The sequence below is a fragment of the Mauremys reevesii genome, linkage group 9 (genome assembly GCF_016161935.1).
Source record: "Mauremys reevesii isolate NIE-2019 linkage group 9, ASM1616193v1, whole genome shotgun sequence".
NCBI classification, from domain to species: Eukaryota; Metazoa; Chordata; order Testudines; family Geoemydidae; genus Mauremys; species Mauremys reevesii.
In genome coordinates, this window is record NC_052631.1 from 89,432,571 (window position 1) to 89,449,193 (window position 16,623).

The window sequence follows — 16,623 nt, forward strand, 5'->3', positions numbered from 1 at the left end:
ACAGTTATATTTCAATTGTAGCAGATCATTCAAACAGTTTCCCTTTTTCTGGTTACAGTATAAATAAAAACCATTTTAAAAACTAGCAGTTATATGGTTTGGTATCCTCTCTGAAAACTAGTGGGCAAGGATAGTGGAAATATACTGGGAATGTTGGCAGTAACTGCAAGATCTTTGTCCAAAAATGCAGGATTGCAGTACTTATTTGTGTTGACTACTTTTGGCCCTACATTACTGTCAGACCTAATGTATAACACAAAGAAAGTCTTTAAAGTATTTTATTTGTTAAAAGGGCCTTATTCAAAACCACTGAGGTTAATGGAAGTCTTGCCATTGTGTCCAATGGGCTTTGGATCAGGCCCAAAACGAATAAGTTACTAAGAGAAATATGCCAAGCTGAGTATTTGTGAGCTTTTCTCCCAACCTCCAGAAACATCTGGAATAAATGAACACCACATTTTGAACTTCATTTGGAAGGCATTAAGTAGGAATTAAAACAAATATGTAAACCCATGAACTACAGACTGATAACTAAATGGAGGTTTCTTACCTGTAACTGAAGGTTCTTCTAGATATGTAGTCGCTATCTGTATTCCACGTGCAGCTTTGCCTGAGCACCATATGCCTGAGATTGGAGATTTCTAGCAAGTAGTGTCATTTGGACTGTGTAGTTGTTCTCCTTGTGCTCTGAACCAAGCATATAAGGGGTGGTGTAGACCGACGCCTCTCCAGTTCCTTCTTACCACAAATCCAGTCATGATCTGCAGCAGAGGGGAAGAAGGGCAGGCAGTGGAATACAGATAGGGACCACACGTCTCGAAGAACCTCCAGGTAAGTAAACCTTAATTTCTTCTTCAAGTGCATTTTACACATGGGTAATTAATAAGCAGTAGTCAAACAGGATATATAGATATCAGCAATACTGCTGTCCCCACAGCTGCATCTGCAGAAGAGGTCTGGACTAATGTGTAATGTTTTGGGAAAGCACTTTGTTCAGTATAGGTACATCTTGAAGAGCACCAAATTGCTTGTGCTGTAGTGGAGTGGGCTCTCACACCATCCAGGGGAGGAATATGCACTAGCTGATAAAGAATGATCCAGTTGGAGGTCCACTTAGAGGGTATCTGAGCAGAAAACGGTTGTCCTTTTGATTGTGCCACTAAAGGAACAAATAATCTAGGCATTTTTCTATTGGGTTTCATCCTCTGCAGATAGAATGCCAAAGCCCATCAGATGATGAGTGAGTCAAGTCTTCTCTTCTCATCGGAAATCTGAAGTGCTGAGAAAGAATACCCATAAGTGAATAGGTTGATTCGTGTGAAATTCAGTTACCTTAGGAATGAATTTCAGAAGAAAGTGAAGGGAAACCTCCTCCTTATGAAATGTGTTTTGTCAGAACTGCCCTAAGCGCTCCCAGTTCACTCACCCTTTTGGCTGATTGATGACAACTACAAAGGTGACCTTCATGGAGAAGTAGGACCTAGAGCAGGTGGCTAGCAGTTCATAGGGAGGTCTGGTAAGTATTAAAAGACAAAGATTGAGGCCTTGTCTACACTAAAGGGGAAATTCGATCTAAGCTACACAATTTGAGTTACATGAATAGTGTAACTCAAATAGACATAGCTTAGACCTACTTACTGCGGGGTCCACACTACGCGATGTGGATGAGAGACGCTCTCCCATTGACTCCCCCTACTCTTCTCGATCTGGTGGAATACAGGAGTCGATTGGAGGGCAATCTGTGGTCAATTTAGTGGGTCTTCACTAGACCCGCTAAATTGACTGTCAATGCATCGATCCCCCGGTAAGTGTAGACAAACCCTTAGATCCCAGTGCAATGTTGGTTTCACCAATGATGGTAAAGTTCTAATGAGGCCCTTCCAGAATCTGGAGTTAGCTGAGTAAAAACAGCATAGCCTTCAAACGGAGGCTGGAAGGTGCTGATTGCTGCAAGGTGGACCCGCGGCAAGCTAATGAAAAGGCCCAACATCTTGAGTGTGAATAGATAATCTAAAATAACAGGAATTTCCACAGATTCTGGGAATAATTGGTTCTGTTGTGTCCAGCTGGAGAAATGTCTCCATTTGGCTAGATAGCATTTTCTGGTGTAGACCTCAGTGGTTGCTTGTACTACCAGGGAGTTGGGTGCTGGGTGTGTAAACAGAAAATCTGCTTCCTTGGCTGGTACATAATAATTCCTCTAAACCCTTTTTGGAGTGGTGGTGCACAAAGCAGGAGTATGCCAGACTAGCCTGGTTGATTACATAATGGCCTCTGACAGGAAAGGCCACCCAAACAGGACCAGAAGACTACAGAATGTCCAGGAGCCCATGCTGAGTATCCTGTCCCTCCTTGGGTTGGATGTGGTGCTCTGGCCTTGGCTCCTGAGATACTGCCTGTGGCCATCAGCTGGGGATGGCGAAGATGGGGCAACCACCTCATCTGGTGAGAATAAACCCCTCAGAATCATCAGATGCGGCTCAATTCCTTCTCCCTTGTAGTCTGATGGAGCCAGCAAGTGTCAGCTAGGAGAGGGTGGGTGGGATGCATGCATGGTCCAGAACAGAGGTGGGCCACATCCAGCCTACAGAACTATCATGCCTGGCCCCCGAGCTCCTGGCCCGGGAGGCTAGCCTCCAGCCCCTTCCCTGCAGCCTCAGCTTGCTTGGCCGCCGACGCATTGCTTTGGGCGCAGGGCTGTGAATTTGTGGGGCAGTGCAGCTGCACAGCCTGGCCTGACTCAGTGCTCTGAACTGCATGGTGGCAGCAGTGTGGCCTGGCTCCAGGGGGCTGAATGGGGGCAAGGGTCCCTAGGGTGTAGTCAGGGAGGGAGGGTTGGATGGGGCAGTGGTTCTGGGCATGGTCAGGGGACAGGATGTGTGGATGGGGCAGGGGTCCCAGGGATCCCCCCCATCAGGGAACAGGGCGGGGTTGGCTAGGGCAGGAGTCCCAGGAAAGGGGCAGATAGGTGGGGGCCAGGCCATGACACCCTCCCCTAACTGGACCTCCATACAATTTACAAAACCCAATTTTGCCCTCAGGCCAAAAAGTTTGCCGCCCGTGGTCCAGAAACTCTAGCATAAGGATAATCCCACTATGAAGGGTCAAATGGTGATGGGGAACTCCATAACATTGGGTACCATTAGTCCCTTAATTGGTCATATCTAAGCTGAGGACAGATCACAGACTTTCGGGAGCCCCGGTCTGGGCTAGCCTCCCTGTGTTGAGGAGATGCTCCGTCTGGAGCCTCTAACTTGGCAGATGAGAAGGTAGGGTCCAGTTCAACTGTTGGAGCTGTCGGACAAATACTATGGCTGGGTGGGCTAGAGGAGTATTCCAGTCTCCTCAAGTTTTCTTTCTCTGGAGCTGTAATGTCTCTGAGTAGGGTCAGACCTGAAAGGAGAGGAGATTGTGGATAAGGTTCTCATAACCTGAATATGTATTTTCAGTGTTTTCTAGTAAAATATTTCTAAATATTTAAAATTCTAGTATACATAATTACTTAAGAAATACCTGTGAAATACCTGCTGTAATAGCAGTAAATGGTTCTGCCCTAACTCAGTGGAAGCTATCATTCCCAGGAATTAGGATGAGTGAGACTCATTCTGCAGAAGTGAGTGGAGAAAGCACCAGACTTTGAATATTAAATATTTCAAATAGGTTAAATGTAAACTGCTATTTAAATTAATTTACTGGCAGTTGGGGGCCAGAAAGCATCTGTAGTCCTCCCTCCAATGCCCTTTCCCAAATATCTGTGCTCCTTCAGACTTCCTTGCATCCTTCATTCCTGTTATTTCCCTAAATGCTTTTGCTGGTCTCCAAGGAATTTTGCTGCTTATTTCAATGACACACAGAAAATCACAGTAATTAAAAAAAAAAAATCTCCCTAATTCAATCAGTCACAATTTGATGGCTGTTAATTGCATTCTCACATTTAGTTTAAATGCAGCACTGATTACAATTTTTAAAATTGCACCTATAGAGCAGCTCTCTTGCAATCTTACAAATAAATTTAGGTTTTTAACCCTTTGTCCCTGACAAATTAAATTTTGAAACATTCACTGCAAAAATTAATGATTCTTCAAAATAAAAAATTCTGAAATAGCTTAGAGACCCACTGTGCCTTTCAATAGTTAGCCTTAGCATGAATTTAAAATGAGATTCTTCTGCATTTAATGTATCTGAATATTTCAGTAATTCACTTGCTTTACATTTCAAAATTTTAAAAGATTGTAAGGCAACAAATATTAAAAAGCCACTGTCACTCCCAACCTGCTCTCAAACACAGTTCACATACTGTGTAATCCAAATATGCCTCCTGGCTGCGCTTTGGATAAACAAACAGTTTTGATAACATTCAGCAAAAACCATCTCCCCAGACTTGGCTGGTCTGAAAGTTCTTCCTTCTGTACCATTCATAGGTTTGATCCCCTCTCTAGAGAGCCCCTCCTGCATGCCTTACGTCTTATGCCAAACAACCTGCTTCAGCAGAACACATTTCACATGTGTTGGCCCTACTGGGGAATATTAAATGAGTGAGCTGTTTTAAACAAAAGCTACCAGTCTATTTGCAAACACTTATTTTTCGTCATTGCAATTTAAACATAATGGGAACATTTTTCAAAGGCACAAATGGGAGTTTAGTGTTGAACCCCCAGTGACTTTCGACAGGAGTTGGGCACCTACCTGCCCATTGCACCTCTGATCATCTCCCATGATAGAGAATTGTCTATAAACATTTAAATTACTAAACAAAACTTTCTGCAAAAATAGGGAATAAAAATGGTAAATTAAAACCTAAACAGATGTGGGGAAAAAACCAAAACATTAAAATCCAGTTTTCCAGAAGCAGTTTAGTAATTAAACTAGACCCTGAATTCTACTAGACCCCTGTCATTTACTTCAATGGGCCAAACTCTGCTCTCCTCACTCAAAAAATTTTTTTGAGTGTCAACAGGACTAGTATAAGTAAGGTAAGTAGGATCTAACTGTATATGGACAATGAATACTGTGTTTCTTATTTGCAGTGTTGTTGTAGCCATGCTGGTCCCATGATAGGAAGACAAGATAGGTGAGGTAATATCTTTTATTCAACCAATGTCTGTTGGTGAAGGAGACAAGCTTTTGGGCTACAAAGAATTCTTCTTCAGGTCAGTTATATTCATATTTACTATGTTTATTAAAATTAATTAGCAATATCCTGTTATATTACATGTACAAAGCCAAGAAGTTACAAACAGTGCCATTTTATGATTGCTCTTTGCATGTAAAATCAAAGACTAACACATTAAACAATTTAAATTCACTTGATCTATTAAAAAAATTATAAAGTCAGACTAGAATCACAAAACAGTTCTGTGAATATTTTACATGATCACAACAAATTAAAAAAATAAACTTAAATTTCTGTCCCTTGGACTATATTTCATGAAAGTTTTAACAAAATGAAAAATCATATTCAGTATTAGGTATCACTAATCAATGTTCCACATCAAATACATCATTCAGTTCAAAAGATTGAAATATATCAACATGTGCAAATACAGTCCAATTATTTTCACAAATTTGGAGCTTATATTGTTCAAGAGAGGCATCAGCTAAGTCTTTCTTAAATCCAAAATTCAGGTTTTTAAAACAAGATGAAAAAAAGGGGAGGAAAACAAGACTTAATATCAACTGAAATGTTATGCGCTCAAACAGATATCTTGAGAGCCAGAAAGGGAAACTGACTAGAAGCAAAAATGAATTTTTTATAAAATGATTTACTGTCAAATACATAAAATAAAGCTGTATAAATGGAGACATGTAAGTTTAAACTTCTTGACTGCAGATCCTTCAGCTTTCATAAAGTATTAACAGAAAAAGATAATTTTATGTTGATGCAATATCCCATTATGCCCATGATAAAAATCTTAACCTTAACCACAAAAATAAAAATTATTTCCTATTTAATTTTTTAAGATGAAACACTGTTAGTGTTCTGAAAACAAAAAGTATATGAAGTGTATTAGTGTCTGTTGATGTATACAGTGAATTTTTAAAAGAAAAAAGAGAGTTTCTATATTTAAATATGTTCCCAAGACTGATCATCGTGAAGTAAACAGGCAATCTTGGACAGATTTTTCACATTAAAAACAAAAGAAGAAATGGGCAAAGAAAAACGTAAAACAGGAACATCCAGCACTGACACTGATTTGATAAACTAAGACTTCTGTCTGAATTATGTCACAACCTAAATTGCAAAAATAAGGGCATTATACCCTTTTCAATTATATGTAGTGCCTTTGTGAAACCAAAAGCAGAATATTAATTTTTATATATGTAAATAAATAGGGCAATTTCTAAATTTACAAGTAGGCACTATATAGGGCCTAATCCTGAAAACACTTTTGCATGTGCATAATTTTACTCACATGAGGAGTCCCACTGAAGCAAAGCTTTGGAAAAAGGGAAGGACTCAGCAATGAGATCAATGGAACTACTCACATGAGTAAAGTTTTGTATGTGCATAAGTTTGCAGCATTATACCCACTGTCTTAAATTAATCATGATATATCTTTCCCTCTTACCAGTTTATATACAAAAATTGGATTGTTAGAATATATTTTAATAATTCTTATTTAAAAATGTATTTGACTTTGAAAGCAGAGACTACAGATCATCTGATTACATCCTCGGAATACATCAAATACTGAGTATGTACAAATGGGATTATAAAAATAGGTTTGGAAATGGGTGTTTGATTATCTAGGAATTCCAAACAATGTCATACCTGAACTATAATTCTCTAACCAGAGTTTGTTAGCCACAGGATCCTAAAACAAGCCAAATTCTCATCAAGGTACAATAGAAATGAACAAATTAAGTACAAATGGCTTTAATGTCCTGAGGCACCTAGGGCCAGCAGGTTTCATTCTCCAGCTATTTGATCAGTTCTCCTGCTGTTGGCAGTTCACCCAAAACTCTCATGACTTGGGGAAAAACTCCAGATTAAATACAATAGTTTTTTCAAACAAATGATTTTGTAAAACCCTGAAAAGCAAATTTATCTAGTAACTCCAATCAGAAAGAAAAGGAATAATAATACTTTGAAAATTTCCCTCTCTCCAAAAAAAACCCTATGCAACAGTTCTTTAGACTGGAAGCAGATGCTGTATCCTTATCTTCCAAAACTTTAGTAGCATACTACATTGGAGCATTTTAAAATTACCACCCACAGCGTGACAGGGAAGCCCTGCATAAGATATTGTGTTCTCTTAGGAAATCTGTTAAGAGCATTAATTGTAATTGCTCTTTATTTTTCAAATTTGTAATTACAATAAATCCCTCCCCAAAATGTGATCATGCAAGATGCTGAGAATCCTCAATTTATTCTAATAATAAATGTGAGTTATTTGATCTTGTAAGGTGCTGAGAGTTCTCATCGGACTCTGTGGCCAGGTCTATAGTTCTACTGGAAAACCTGGTCGAGAGACAGCTCAAACAATGCCAAGAGAGTTATTACAGTATAATATGTCATTACAATACTGCTTTAGACAATGTCATTTGATACTATGTATAAGCAATGTTATTTAAAATCTCTCTTATATACAAGTTGACTATGATTCTTCAAAAGGCAACGTAAATGGTTTAGGGTTTATATTCATTTTCAAGGAATTTCCTATGCGTCAATGTAGCAAAAAAGTTCTGGACAACAGCTATCTCTTGCTATACAGTGTTTATATTTGTTTTGGCTTTTTGAAATAGGACCAAGCCTACTCCCTGTTTGGGAAGGGGTTATAGAAAGGACAGGTTACAACTGTGAGTCTGCAAGACGGGAGTGGGGTGGGGGATACTTTTGTGATAGTTTAAGGATCCTTTGAGTTTTGGGGCTAGAAAAGATCAGCCTTAAGGCAGTCAAAGATGGAGAAATAAATGAACCTAGTGTAACTTAAACATTGTTGCTGGAATGTAACTATGATATGTAAATGACAAGAATATAATTAGTTGAAATGAAAGGTGGAAGTGAAATTAGTCAATTTTTAAAATACATACTGTACTGGACTAGGGAAGACTAATGTATGCTTGGAAGGGGAAACTGTTTAAAAGAGAAGAGAAACATATGGATGATGTTTTTGTAATTTTTCTGTCGTGAACAATTTTTAAAGAATTTGTACATTTTAGTGGTTTAGAAAAGGTCAGGAGATTTTAAAAATGCCATTTTCCCTATAAGAAAAGGGATTTGTATAACTAATGTTTTACTGAGTTAGAAAGGGGCTTAACCTTTTTCAGAGATTAGATAGTCACTAAAATAATTAACATAAAAACAAAACTACATAAACTTTTAGCTATTTATGTCTCTCACTAAAATGTCACCATTCCTGAACCCACAAACATCTGCTTTCTTCATAGACGCTAACCCTCACTATTCTAGTTTTGAATAATATTAATCTTGCTAAAATTTTATTTAACAAAAACATGGCTGGATTTTTTTTTGTCACCTCCATTTAATAGTTTATTACCCATACCCTTTCTGAAAACTTGGCAGAGACAGAGGTAAAGAGTGAGATCAGATGACAAATTCCAATCTACATTGTTATTAGCAGCACAGCTTGTAGTCGGTCTGATCACTCAGTTTGCCCATGCTATTGTATATGAGTGAATAATATACTTCATTTATGCACTTTACAAGAAGTTAGAAAGGTGTGCATGCTCAGACATATACAAAATAGAAGAATGTCGTAGTGAAGAATTTCTAATCTGTCACTTCAATTAAAGTGAAGGGACAAACTGGAGAGGAATAAAGAGGTTGCAGTTGAATGTGAGAGCTATAAGTACAAATTTAGCAGCTTCCGACTGTCAGTTCATGAGCTTTTAGGGCACTGACTAAAGCTTTGTTTTTATTATCCCAAAACTTTAGACTCTCCATAAATATATTTGTGTGCTACAGTGCTGAACATCCCAACTGTTTGCTGTTGTATTACAGTGGTTTTAAACAATGTAACAACAAACATTTGCACAGACAACACTGTACATATGACTAATACATAAATATTTTCTGTCTTTTTGTAATAACCATGCAACACACAGGGCATTTATCAACTGCTTCAGCACATTCTTTACAAGCAACCAGATGGCCACAGGGAATAAAAACAATTGAGATGTCTTTATCCATACAGATTTTACACATCTTTTCCTCCTGTAAACGTCTTAACTTCTCTTCAGTACTCAGATCTGAGGAAAAGGGAAACACACGGAACAAGTTAACATACTTAATAAAAACAGCTACTCTCTCAAACTACCTTCCCTATACAAACTAAGTTTTCTTGGTATGAGAGGAATAAATCATCCCCTAAACAAGAAAAACCCGTGTTAGAGACTACAAACCCTACAATCTGGACTCTCCTCTTCATCATTCCACATAGTGGGAGAGAGATTATGCCCCTGACAGTGGAGCAAGCTGGGAGTTTAACCCTCTCTATATACAGATCTAGAACTATCTGCAGAAGCTTTTCACATGGGCTTCCCATTGGCAGCTGCCCCCAAACACTTGTCAGGGGATGGAAAGAGAAAGACATTCGTTATGTAGAGGGGGCCCATCAGCATTGCTGACAGGATAAATTGCCATGAACTGTAGGTCATCATATCATAACACAAAAGAGCCAGATTCCTAGCCATATTGTGTCCGTTTTATAACCTCTTTGTCGTGGTGAACTGGCACAAACTCAGTGGATCAGAGCAGAGGAGATTCTCTGCATAGGGAGAATCTCCCATGACACACGACTGGCATTTTGGTTTTTACACCACTCTGCTCCTGGCTGATGATTAGAGTTTATGGTTGGGATGCTGCTATTACCTGACTGATTCCCAGCATAGGCCCTGGGCACCAGTCATAAGCCAGAGTGGCCATCAGGCCTCCTTAAGGTCACCGTTGCTCTCCCTACTCCCAGACACCAAGCTAGTCTAAAATGTCTAAGTCTTTAAATGTAGGTCTGTATGTGTATGTATTCATGTATCAGACCTTACAATATGAATCTAGAGTTGTAGAAAAGTTATATTCTGTTGCGTTATTTGAGAAATATTATGTAAGACTACATTGTAATGCTATGCATAGGGACCAGTATGATGCTTCCAGATGCTGAAGTTACATACACATTACCCAAATTTGAATGCTTAACTTTCATTAACTTTTTTTGTTTTTGCATTTAACATACTTTATGAAGCGTGTGTAGGTGCTGGGAATGGAGGAGTATTGAAGTAGGTGCAGGTGGGAAGGAAGTACTATTGAGATGGGGACAGAAAAGGGCAGTACCTAACTTCAGACTGCGACAGAGAGTGGAAGTCCTGTGTGCCCTACCATTGCTCACACTGGAAGATTCAGCCATGAGATGGTAAATTCTGAGCTCTGAACTCCAATTCACAAAAGGAGAGAATACAGCCTTCTGAATAAAGCTAACAGATCCCAGTGACACCTCTTCCCCCCCCCGCCTCCGCAAAAAAGTGAAATAGGAAAAAAGATGTGTGTTGTGTAAAACATTTCCTAAGTAGAACTTTTTATTCAACTAAAGATAGGCAGAGAAAATTGTTTTTATTTGGTTTTATAGGCACCAAAGAGTGACTGTTTTAAGAGTTAATTAAAAAACTTGTACTGCCTCAAGGACTGACTATACATGCTATTTTAGTTCTGTATTATAAAATTATGCCCTACTTGAAAAAAATCTGCTTTTGTCTGGAATGCTGTCCCCATGCTTGGGAGAAGCTCCCCATAAATGTCCACAAAACTAATGCATTATCCTTAATGCAAAATGCTCCTTAAAACTCTTTTGTTGCGATGGCTACAAAAAGACCAGACAGCATCTAGGCCACTCGTGCACTAATAAAACAGCCTATCATGCTGACCACTATTGTTTCATTGTTTCCTCCGTCTGTCTGAATCCATCTGTTGTCTCTTGTCTTATACTCAGATTGTAAGGTCTTTGGAACAGACCATATTTTTGTTGTGTTTGTACAGCACCTGGCACAATAGGGTCTTGAGCCTTGACCAGGGTTTGTAGGCTACAATAATTAATAAAATATTTTTACAAGTAACATTTCAGAGTTTTATAACTGAAAAATTAGAGGAAACTAGAGGTTCTCTTTATTTTTTTGCCATTTATTTATACTTGACATTTGACAGCACTTTGTGTAAGTCAGGGGGTGTGTGTATACACAATTGTTCCGTTCCAGAAAGGCTTGCGTAACTCAAATTTTGCGTAAGTCGGAAATGTATACCAATACGTTATGCAAAAATTTCCACAACTCGAAAATTCTATTTCTGGCTTATGGAACTTTTTCCGTAAGTGTGAATTTGTGTAAGTCAGGTTTTGTGTAACCCGGGAAGCGTCTGTAGTCTATTTCATAGTTTCTCCTGTACAGTTTCCTGTCTACTGCAAGAAATACTCACCCCAGCAGGAGAGGGAAGGGATGAAGACTTGACACATTTATTATCACTTTTTTTTTTTTTTTAAGCACAAATATTAGCAAAGGAATTTGGGAGTAAGGATGGAATCTGAAACTACTTTTAATATATTTTTGAAAGTGGCTGGATTTCAGGTAGTCTCTCTAATACTATACATTATTGTAGCATCAGTGGTAGGCTGCTCTTTTCTAACAAAGCAGAATATTCTTAAATGCTGCTGGTTAAATAACATGTAAAAAAAATTTGAAGTTGTTGTGTATATGATTACCCTATTGAATTCTCTAAAAATGACACATATTACATGCATTTCTTTTGTGTTACACAAAGAAGGCAACAGAAATATACCAATAAGATATTTAATACAATCTGTGATAATCTTTTGCATCCATGTCTTGTAATTATAAAAAAAAACCTCACCTTTCGGTATCGAGCTCCCACTGGATACTTCTTCCTGTACGCTTTCTTTTTGAGCATGTATTATATCTGAAACTAGAACCTCAACAGATGTATAGTTTTCTCCATATGTCCGCAGTTTCTTCTCCATAATGTTTTTAATCTCAGACAAACTGAAACCCATACGCATGGCATCCTGTACCAACTGGTTTTGTAGGAGATCATCATCTTTAACAAACATTGAGGGGAAAAAAAATCAGTTTAACCAAGAGCAAATTAGAAATAGTCAGTGTTCATTATAATTTTTTAAAGAACTTTATAACACTTAACCAAAAGATAGACAATTAAATTTCTCTGACTGGTGATTTTGCACTGTGAAATATAAAACAAACAAGTAGGACGCCTCCCAGATTTGCTATATTCCCAACCCTTCCACAGGCCACCTTACTTATATTACAAAGACACTCAGATTTTATCCATTCAGATCACTCAGTCAATGGAAATTTTCACCATATTTTTTTTACACAGAATGTTTCCTCACGTAGCAGTAATCATATATCTTATCACACTTGGATCCAAATTATCTTTATAATTTAGCTTAAATCCCTAATGAGACGTGATGTTTGTTTAATATACTTTCTTTCAATTTTTAAAAAAATATAACCCACCCATACCCAGGCTATAAGCAACTTGCCAATTTATTAAGGTTACAAAACCAAAATGTAGTACAATCAATAGTACTGTAATGTGTGTCTCCCTGTCTTATCACATATTAACAGTAGGAAATTATTTTTCTACCCTTATGCCTCCCCTTTCCTTCCCAGTGGAGTTTTTTGCATAGGTTTATTAGCAAGGCATCTGCTATTTCCACTCATTTTGACTGCATTTAAGGGTTACTCGGTTCTTTTCCTTGGCAAAACTGCTTGCAGTGAAACTAGAGCTCTCTCATACATGAATATACTTACAGACACTTATCCCCCAGAATATTTTATAAATGTAGGTTGTTGTGGAATCACTGCATAGCAATGGTAGATATCTTTTCCTACCAACTAAATATTTTTAAGTAGCTGTAATCCTGCTGCTATACTCATGACTATTTTCTCACCTTTTTGTTGTATGTTTAAAAGAAAGCATGCTAGAACCTCTCATACAAATATGACACAATCAGGCTCTTATTTAAGCCTTCCCAAGTATTTTTGTGACAACATTTTCATTCAAGAGGAGACCCAAACAATTTCAGCATTCCCTGATATTCTTCCTATAGTCTTAACTCAGTGAAGTGTACTTACTGACCATAAAGATATAGAGGTGTAACTATACATTAAATTTACTTCTACTGTGGTCTACACCTTTTAACACCCCCTCCCGCCGTATTTGGCCACTCGCAAAACACTTTTTTCCCCTAATGAGGTTAGAATTTATTCACTGATTTTTTTTACCTTCAGGTTAATGAAGTGATACATTTACACTCTGGCTCCCAAATTACATTATCTGTTCAGCAGTTCATCCATGTGTTATGCTTGTTATTTAATTGTTTGGAAGCAAGGACGTAAAAGAAGAGCATAATTTAATGAGTTAGCTTCCTTTTTCCTCTATAAAGCATAGCAGGGTCACCTTCAAAATTAGCCATTTCTTTCATTCTCCCCACAAACATAAGCCACAACAACAGAACCTGGTGAGAAAGGCACACTAAGAACACATAAATGTAACTGTTTTACTGGTACCTATAAGTAGCGATGTCTTCTCAGAAGCTTCTATCTAAAACAGAAATATAAACGTAGATTAGGTCCCCTGCAACCAAAGAAACATTTCTAAACATTGTTAAGGAAAGGGTAAGAAAAAGGCCGTATGCTGACTGTGTGGCCATGACTCAGATGAGAGTCAATAGGAATCCAATCTTTTATTATTCATCTCCTTCAACAGTATTGGGCATATATAAATAAATACCTAGTTCTTATACAGCACCTTTAATCAACCAACCTCAGAGCACTTTATAAAGGAGGTCACTATCATAATCCCCATTTTACACATGAAGAAACTGAGGCACAGAGAGCGGAAGTAATTTGCCTAAGCAGCCAGTGGTGGCAGAACCAAGCCATCCTGTCATAAACAAGATGTACAAATCTCAAACCATCCTGTAATAAGCCATATGTATATGATCACCTCAACATTCGTAAATGATCTTGAAAAAGGGGTCAGTGAGTTGGTAAAGTTTGCAGATGATACAAAGTTACTCAAGATAGCTAAATCCAAAGCAGACTGTGAGTTTACAAAGGGATCTCACAAAACTGGGCAACAAACTGGCATTTATCGGTGTTGATGAATGTGAAGTAATGCATATTGGAAAATATAATCCCAACCATACATACAGAACGATGGGGTCTAAATTAGCTGTAACCACTCAAGAAAAAGATTGTGGAGTCACTGTGGATAGTTCTCTGAAAACATCTGCTCAATGTGCAGCAGCAGTCAAAAAAGCTAAGAGAATGTTAGGAACTATTAGGAAAGGGATAGCTAATAAGACAGTAAGTATCATAATGCCACTACATAAATCCATGGTATGCCCACACTTTTGAATAGTGTGCAGTTCTTGTCATCCGTCTCAAAAAAGATATATTAGAATTGGAAAATGCGATAGAGAAGGGCAAAAAAAAATTAAAAAATTAAGGATATTAAAGAGAGAGGGACTATTCAGCTTGAAAAAGAGACAACCAAGGAGGGGGGGGGGGTGATATGATAGAGGTCCTTCACACCACTCATGATTTGATCGAAGTGCATAAGGAAGTGTTATTTACCCCTTCTCATAACACAAGAACTAGGGGTCACACAATGAAATTAATAGGTTGCAGGTTTAATACAAAGAAAAGGAAGTACTTCTTCACACAACAGTCATCCTTGTAGAACCCATTGCCAGGTGATGTTGTGAAAGCCAAAAGTATAACTGGGTTTAAAAAAAATAAAATAAAATAAAAAAAAGATTAGAAAGCTCATGGAGAATAAATCCATCAATGGCTATTAGCCAAGATGGCGAGGAATGGAACACCATGCTTTGGGTGTTTGTGGCAGGGTGCTGCTGCAAACACACCTAATCAGCCCCTGCCACAATCAAGGGAGATAGATGGGGGCTGGCTGAAAAGTCTTATATCTGCCTGGCAATTGGCAACACCTGCTAGCCTGACAGGCAAGAGCTACAAAGGCTGGGAAGGAGCTAAAAGGAGGGAGGCAGCCAGAGAAGGAGGTGGTTACTGACCCAGCCTGTGAGAAATCTGTAAGGATTGTATATAGTTGGACACTGGTGGTGGGAAAACACTTATAGAATAAAGGACACAGGTGTTGCATAGAGCTGACGTCTCCCTGGACATCCCTGCAGCCCGGGCCGCTTCCGGCAGTTCCCATTTGCTGGGAACAGCAAACTGCGGCCACCCGTGCCTGTGGATGGTCAATGTAAACACTGTCTCACAGTCTGCCAGCGGATTACTCCGATAGGCCACAGGTTGCCCACCACTGCTCTAAAGCCTGCACCACTTCCAGTGCAGAAGTGAGTGTTGCAGGATTTGGGGAGGTAGATTACCATACGCCCAGGTCATGGGCTTTTTGCAGCCAGGGAAGGTTCCCAGAAGTGGCTCTGACGTGGCTCCGGGAGCAGCCTCTGCAGGGGGAAAATAAGTCCTGTCCCTTCCCAACCTGGCCAGGCCTAGCAGCAGGAGCTCGGCACATGGTAGGAAGTCCTGGCTGGGGCGCCAACAGCCCTGCCCCTTTCCTACAATAGCCAGATTTCACAGACTGATGCATTTTTCACAACCATGAATTTGGTGGTGCCCTAATCATATTGCTACACTGTAATTGAATCCCTTCCACTTCCTGTTGATGATCAAAGCAGTGAAAAAAAACCTATATACAGTCACTAGATATATTCTGTATTTACATGATAAATTGATTTCACAAAAATTTTGAAGTTATACAATGTTATCTGTAATTAAAAGTTATTTCTCTAGGGAAACCAAAACAGATTGTGAAAAAAAGACAACTTACTGTGGAATCCCTCAGTAAAGGTGTTAACTGAACACTGTTTACAAATTCTTGGCCCTTCTCTTGTAGCAGATATTTGCATCTATAGTCACAAAAGATTTTAAAAATTATAAAGAGCATTGTACACATGGGAAAATAAACAAAGCTGAACACACAATTTTCAAAAGATTTTGGGTAATTCTGCATTTCAAAGAATATTTCTGCTCTTGAAGTTCTTTCTCTGAAAATGTAACTGAAATCATAGATGTCATTTAAACATTTTAAAAACATTCTGATAGTGAAAGGAAGTGTGCTTCATCAACCATGCTTATTTGTCATGGACTTCTAACAACTGGAATCACAAAACTTTACATTCACTGATCATGGCAGCCACAATCACTGGTTTATAAAAGAAAAACAAACTTTGCAAACAAAGAAATACAATTTAACTTTTAAATATCAACTCTTAACCTTTTTGTAAGCAATGAGCCACAGTCATGGATAAACAGACGACATTTTCCTTAACTGTTCTATCCATCTTTTCAGTATCTTCTATGCCACTCCAAGCACTTGGAAAAGACTCTCGGGGCCAATGATAGCCCGAAGTAGAGTACCCTGTACTGGTAGTGGTCTTAACCCAGAGTGAATCTGAGGAATATAGTCTGAGAGTCGGTAGGATTGAGATATGAAAATAGGCGTCCTAAAGGTCGAGAGCCAAAAAACAAACAAACAGTCTCCCTGTTCCAACGCTGGAACGATCGTTGCGAGAGAGTGACCATCTTGAA

At 38.6% G+C, this 16,623-nt stretch overlaps 1 protein-coding gene and 1 long non-coding RNA gene across 2 annotated transcripts in view; one reads left to right on the forward strand and one right to left on the reverse strand.

The window, feature by feature from the left end:
• The first annotated feature begins 1,222 nt into the window (after positions 1-1,222).
• Positions 1,223-10,899, forward strand: LOC120372468. Its single transcript, XR_005584989.1, has 3 exons — positions 1,223-1,516; positions 5,028-5,150; positions 10,203-10,899. It is a non-coding gene; the product is annotated as an uncharacterized LOC120372468 (long non-coding RNA).
• The window catches only part of LOC120372466 (X-linked inhibitor of apoptosis), a 36,851-nt gene continuing 25,388 nt past the window's right edge, over positions 5,161-16,623 (reverse strand). Inside the window, exons 4-7 of the mRNA XM_039489625.1 lie at positions 15,863-15,941; positions 13,555-13,588; positions 11,855-12,058; positions 5,161-9,213 (exon numbers count right to left, since the gene is read on the reverse strand). Of these exons, the coding sequence (XP_039345559.1) occupies positions 9,020-9,213; positions 11,855-12,058; positions 13,555-13,588; positions 15,863-15,941 (511 nt within the window). The 3' untranslated portion in view covers positions 5,161-9,019. The remainder of the gene's footprint in view (positions 9,214-11,854; positions 12,059-13,554; positions 13,589-15,862; positions 15,942-16,623) is intronic.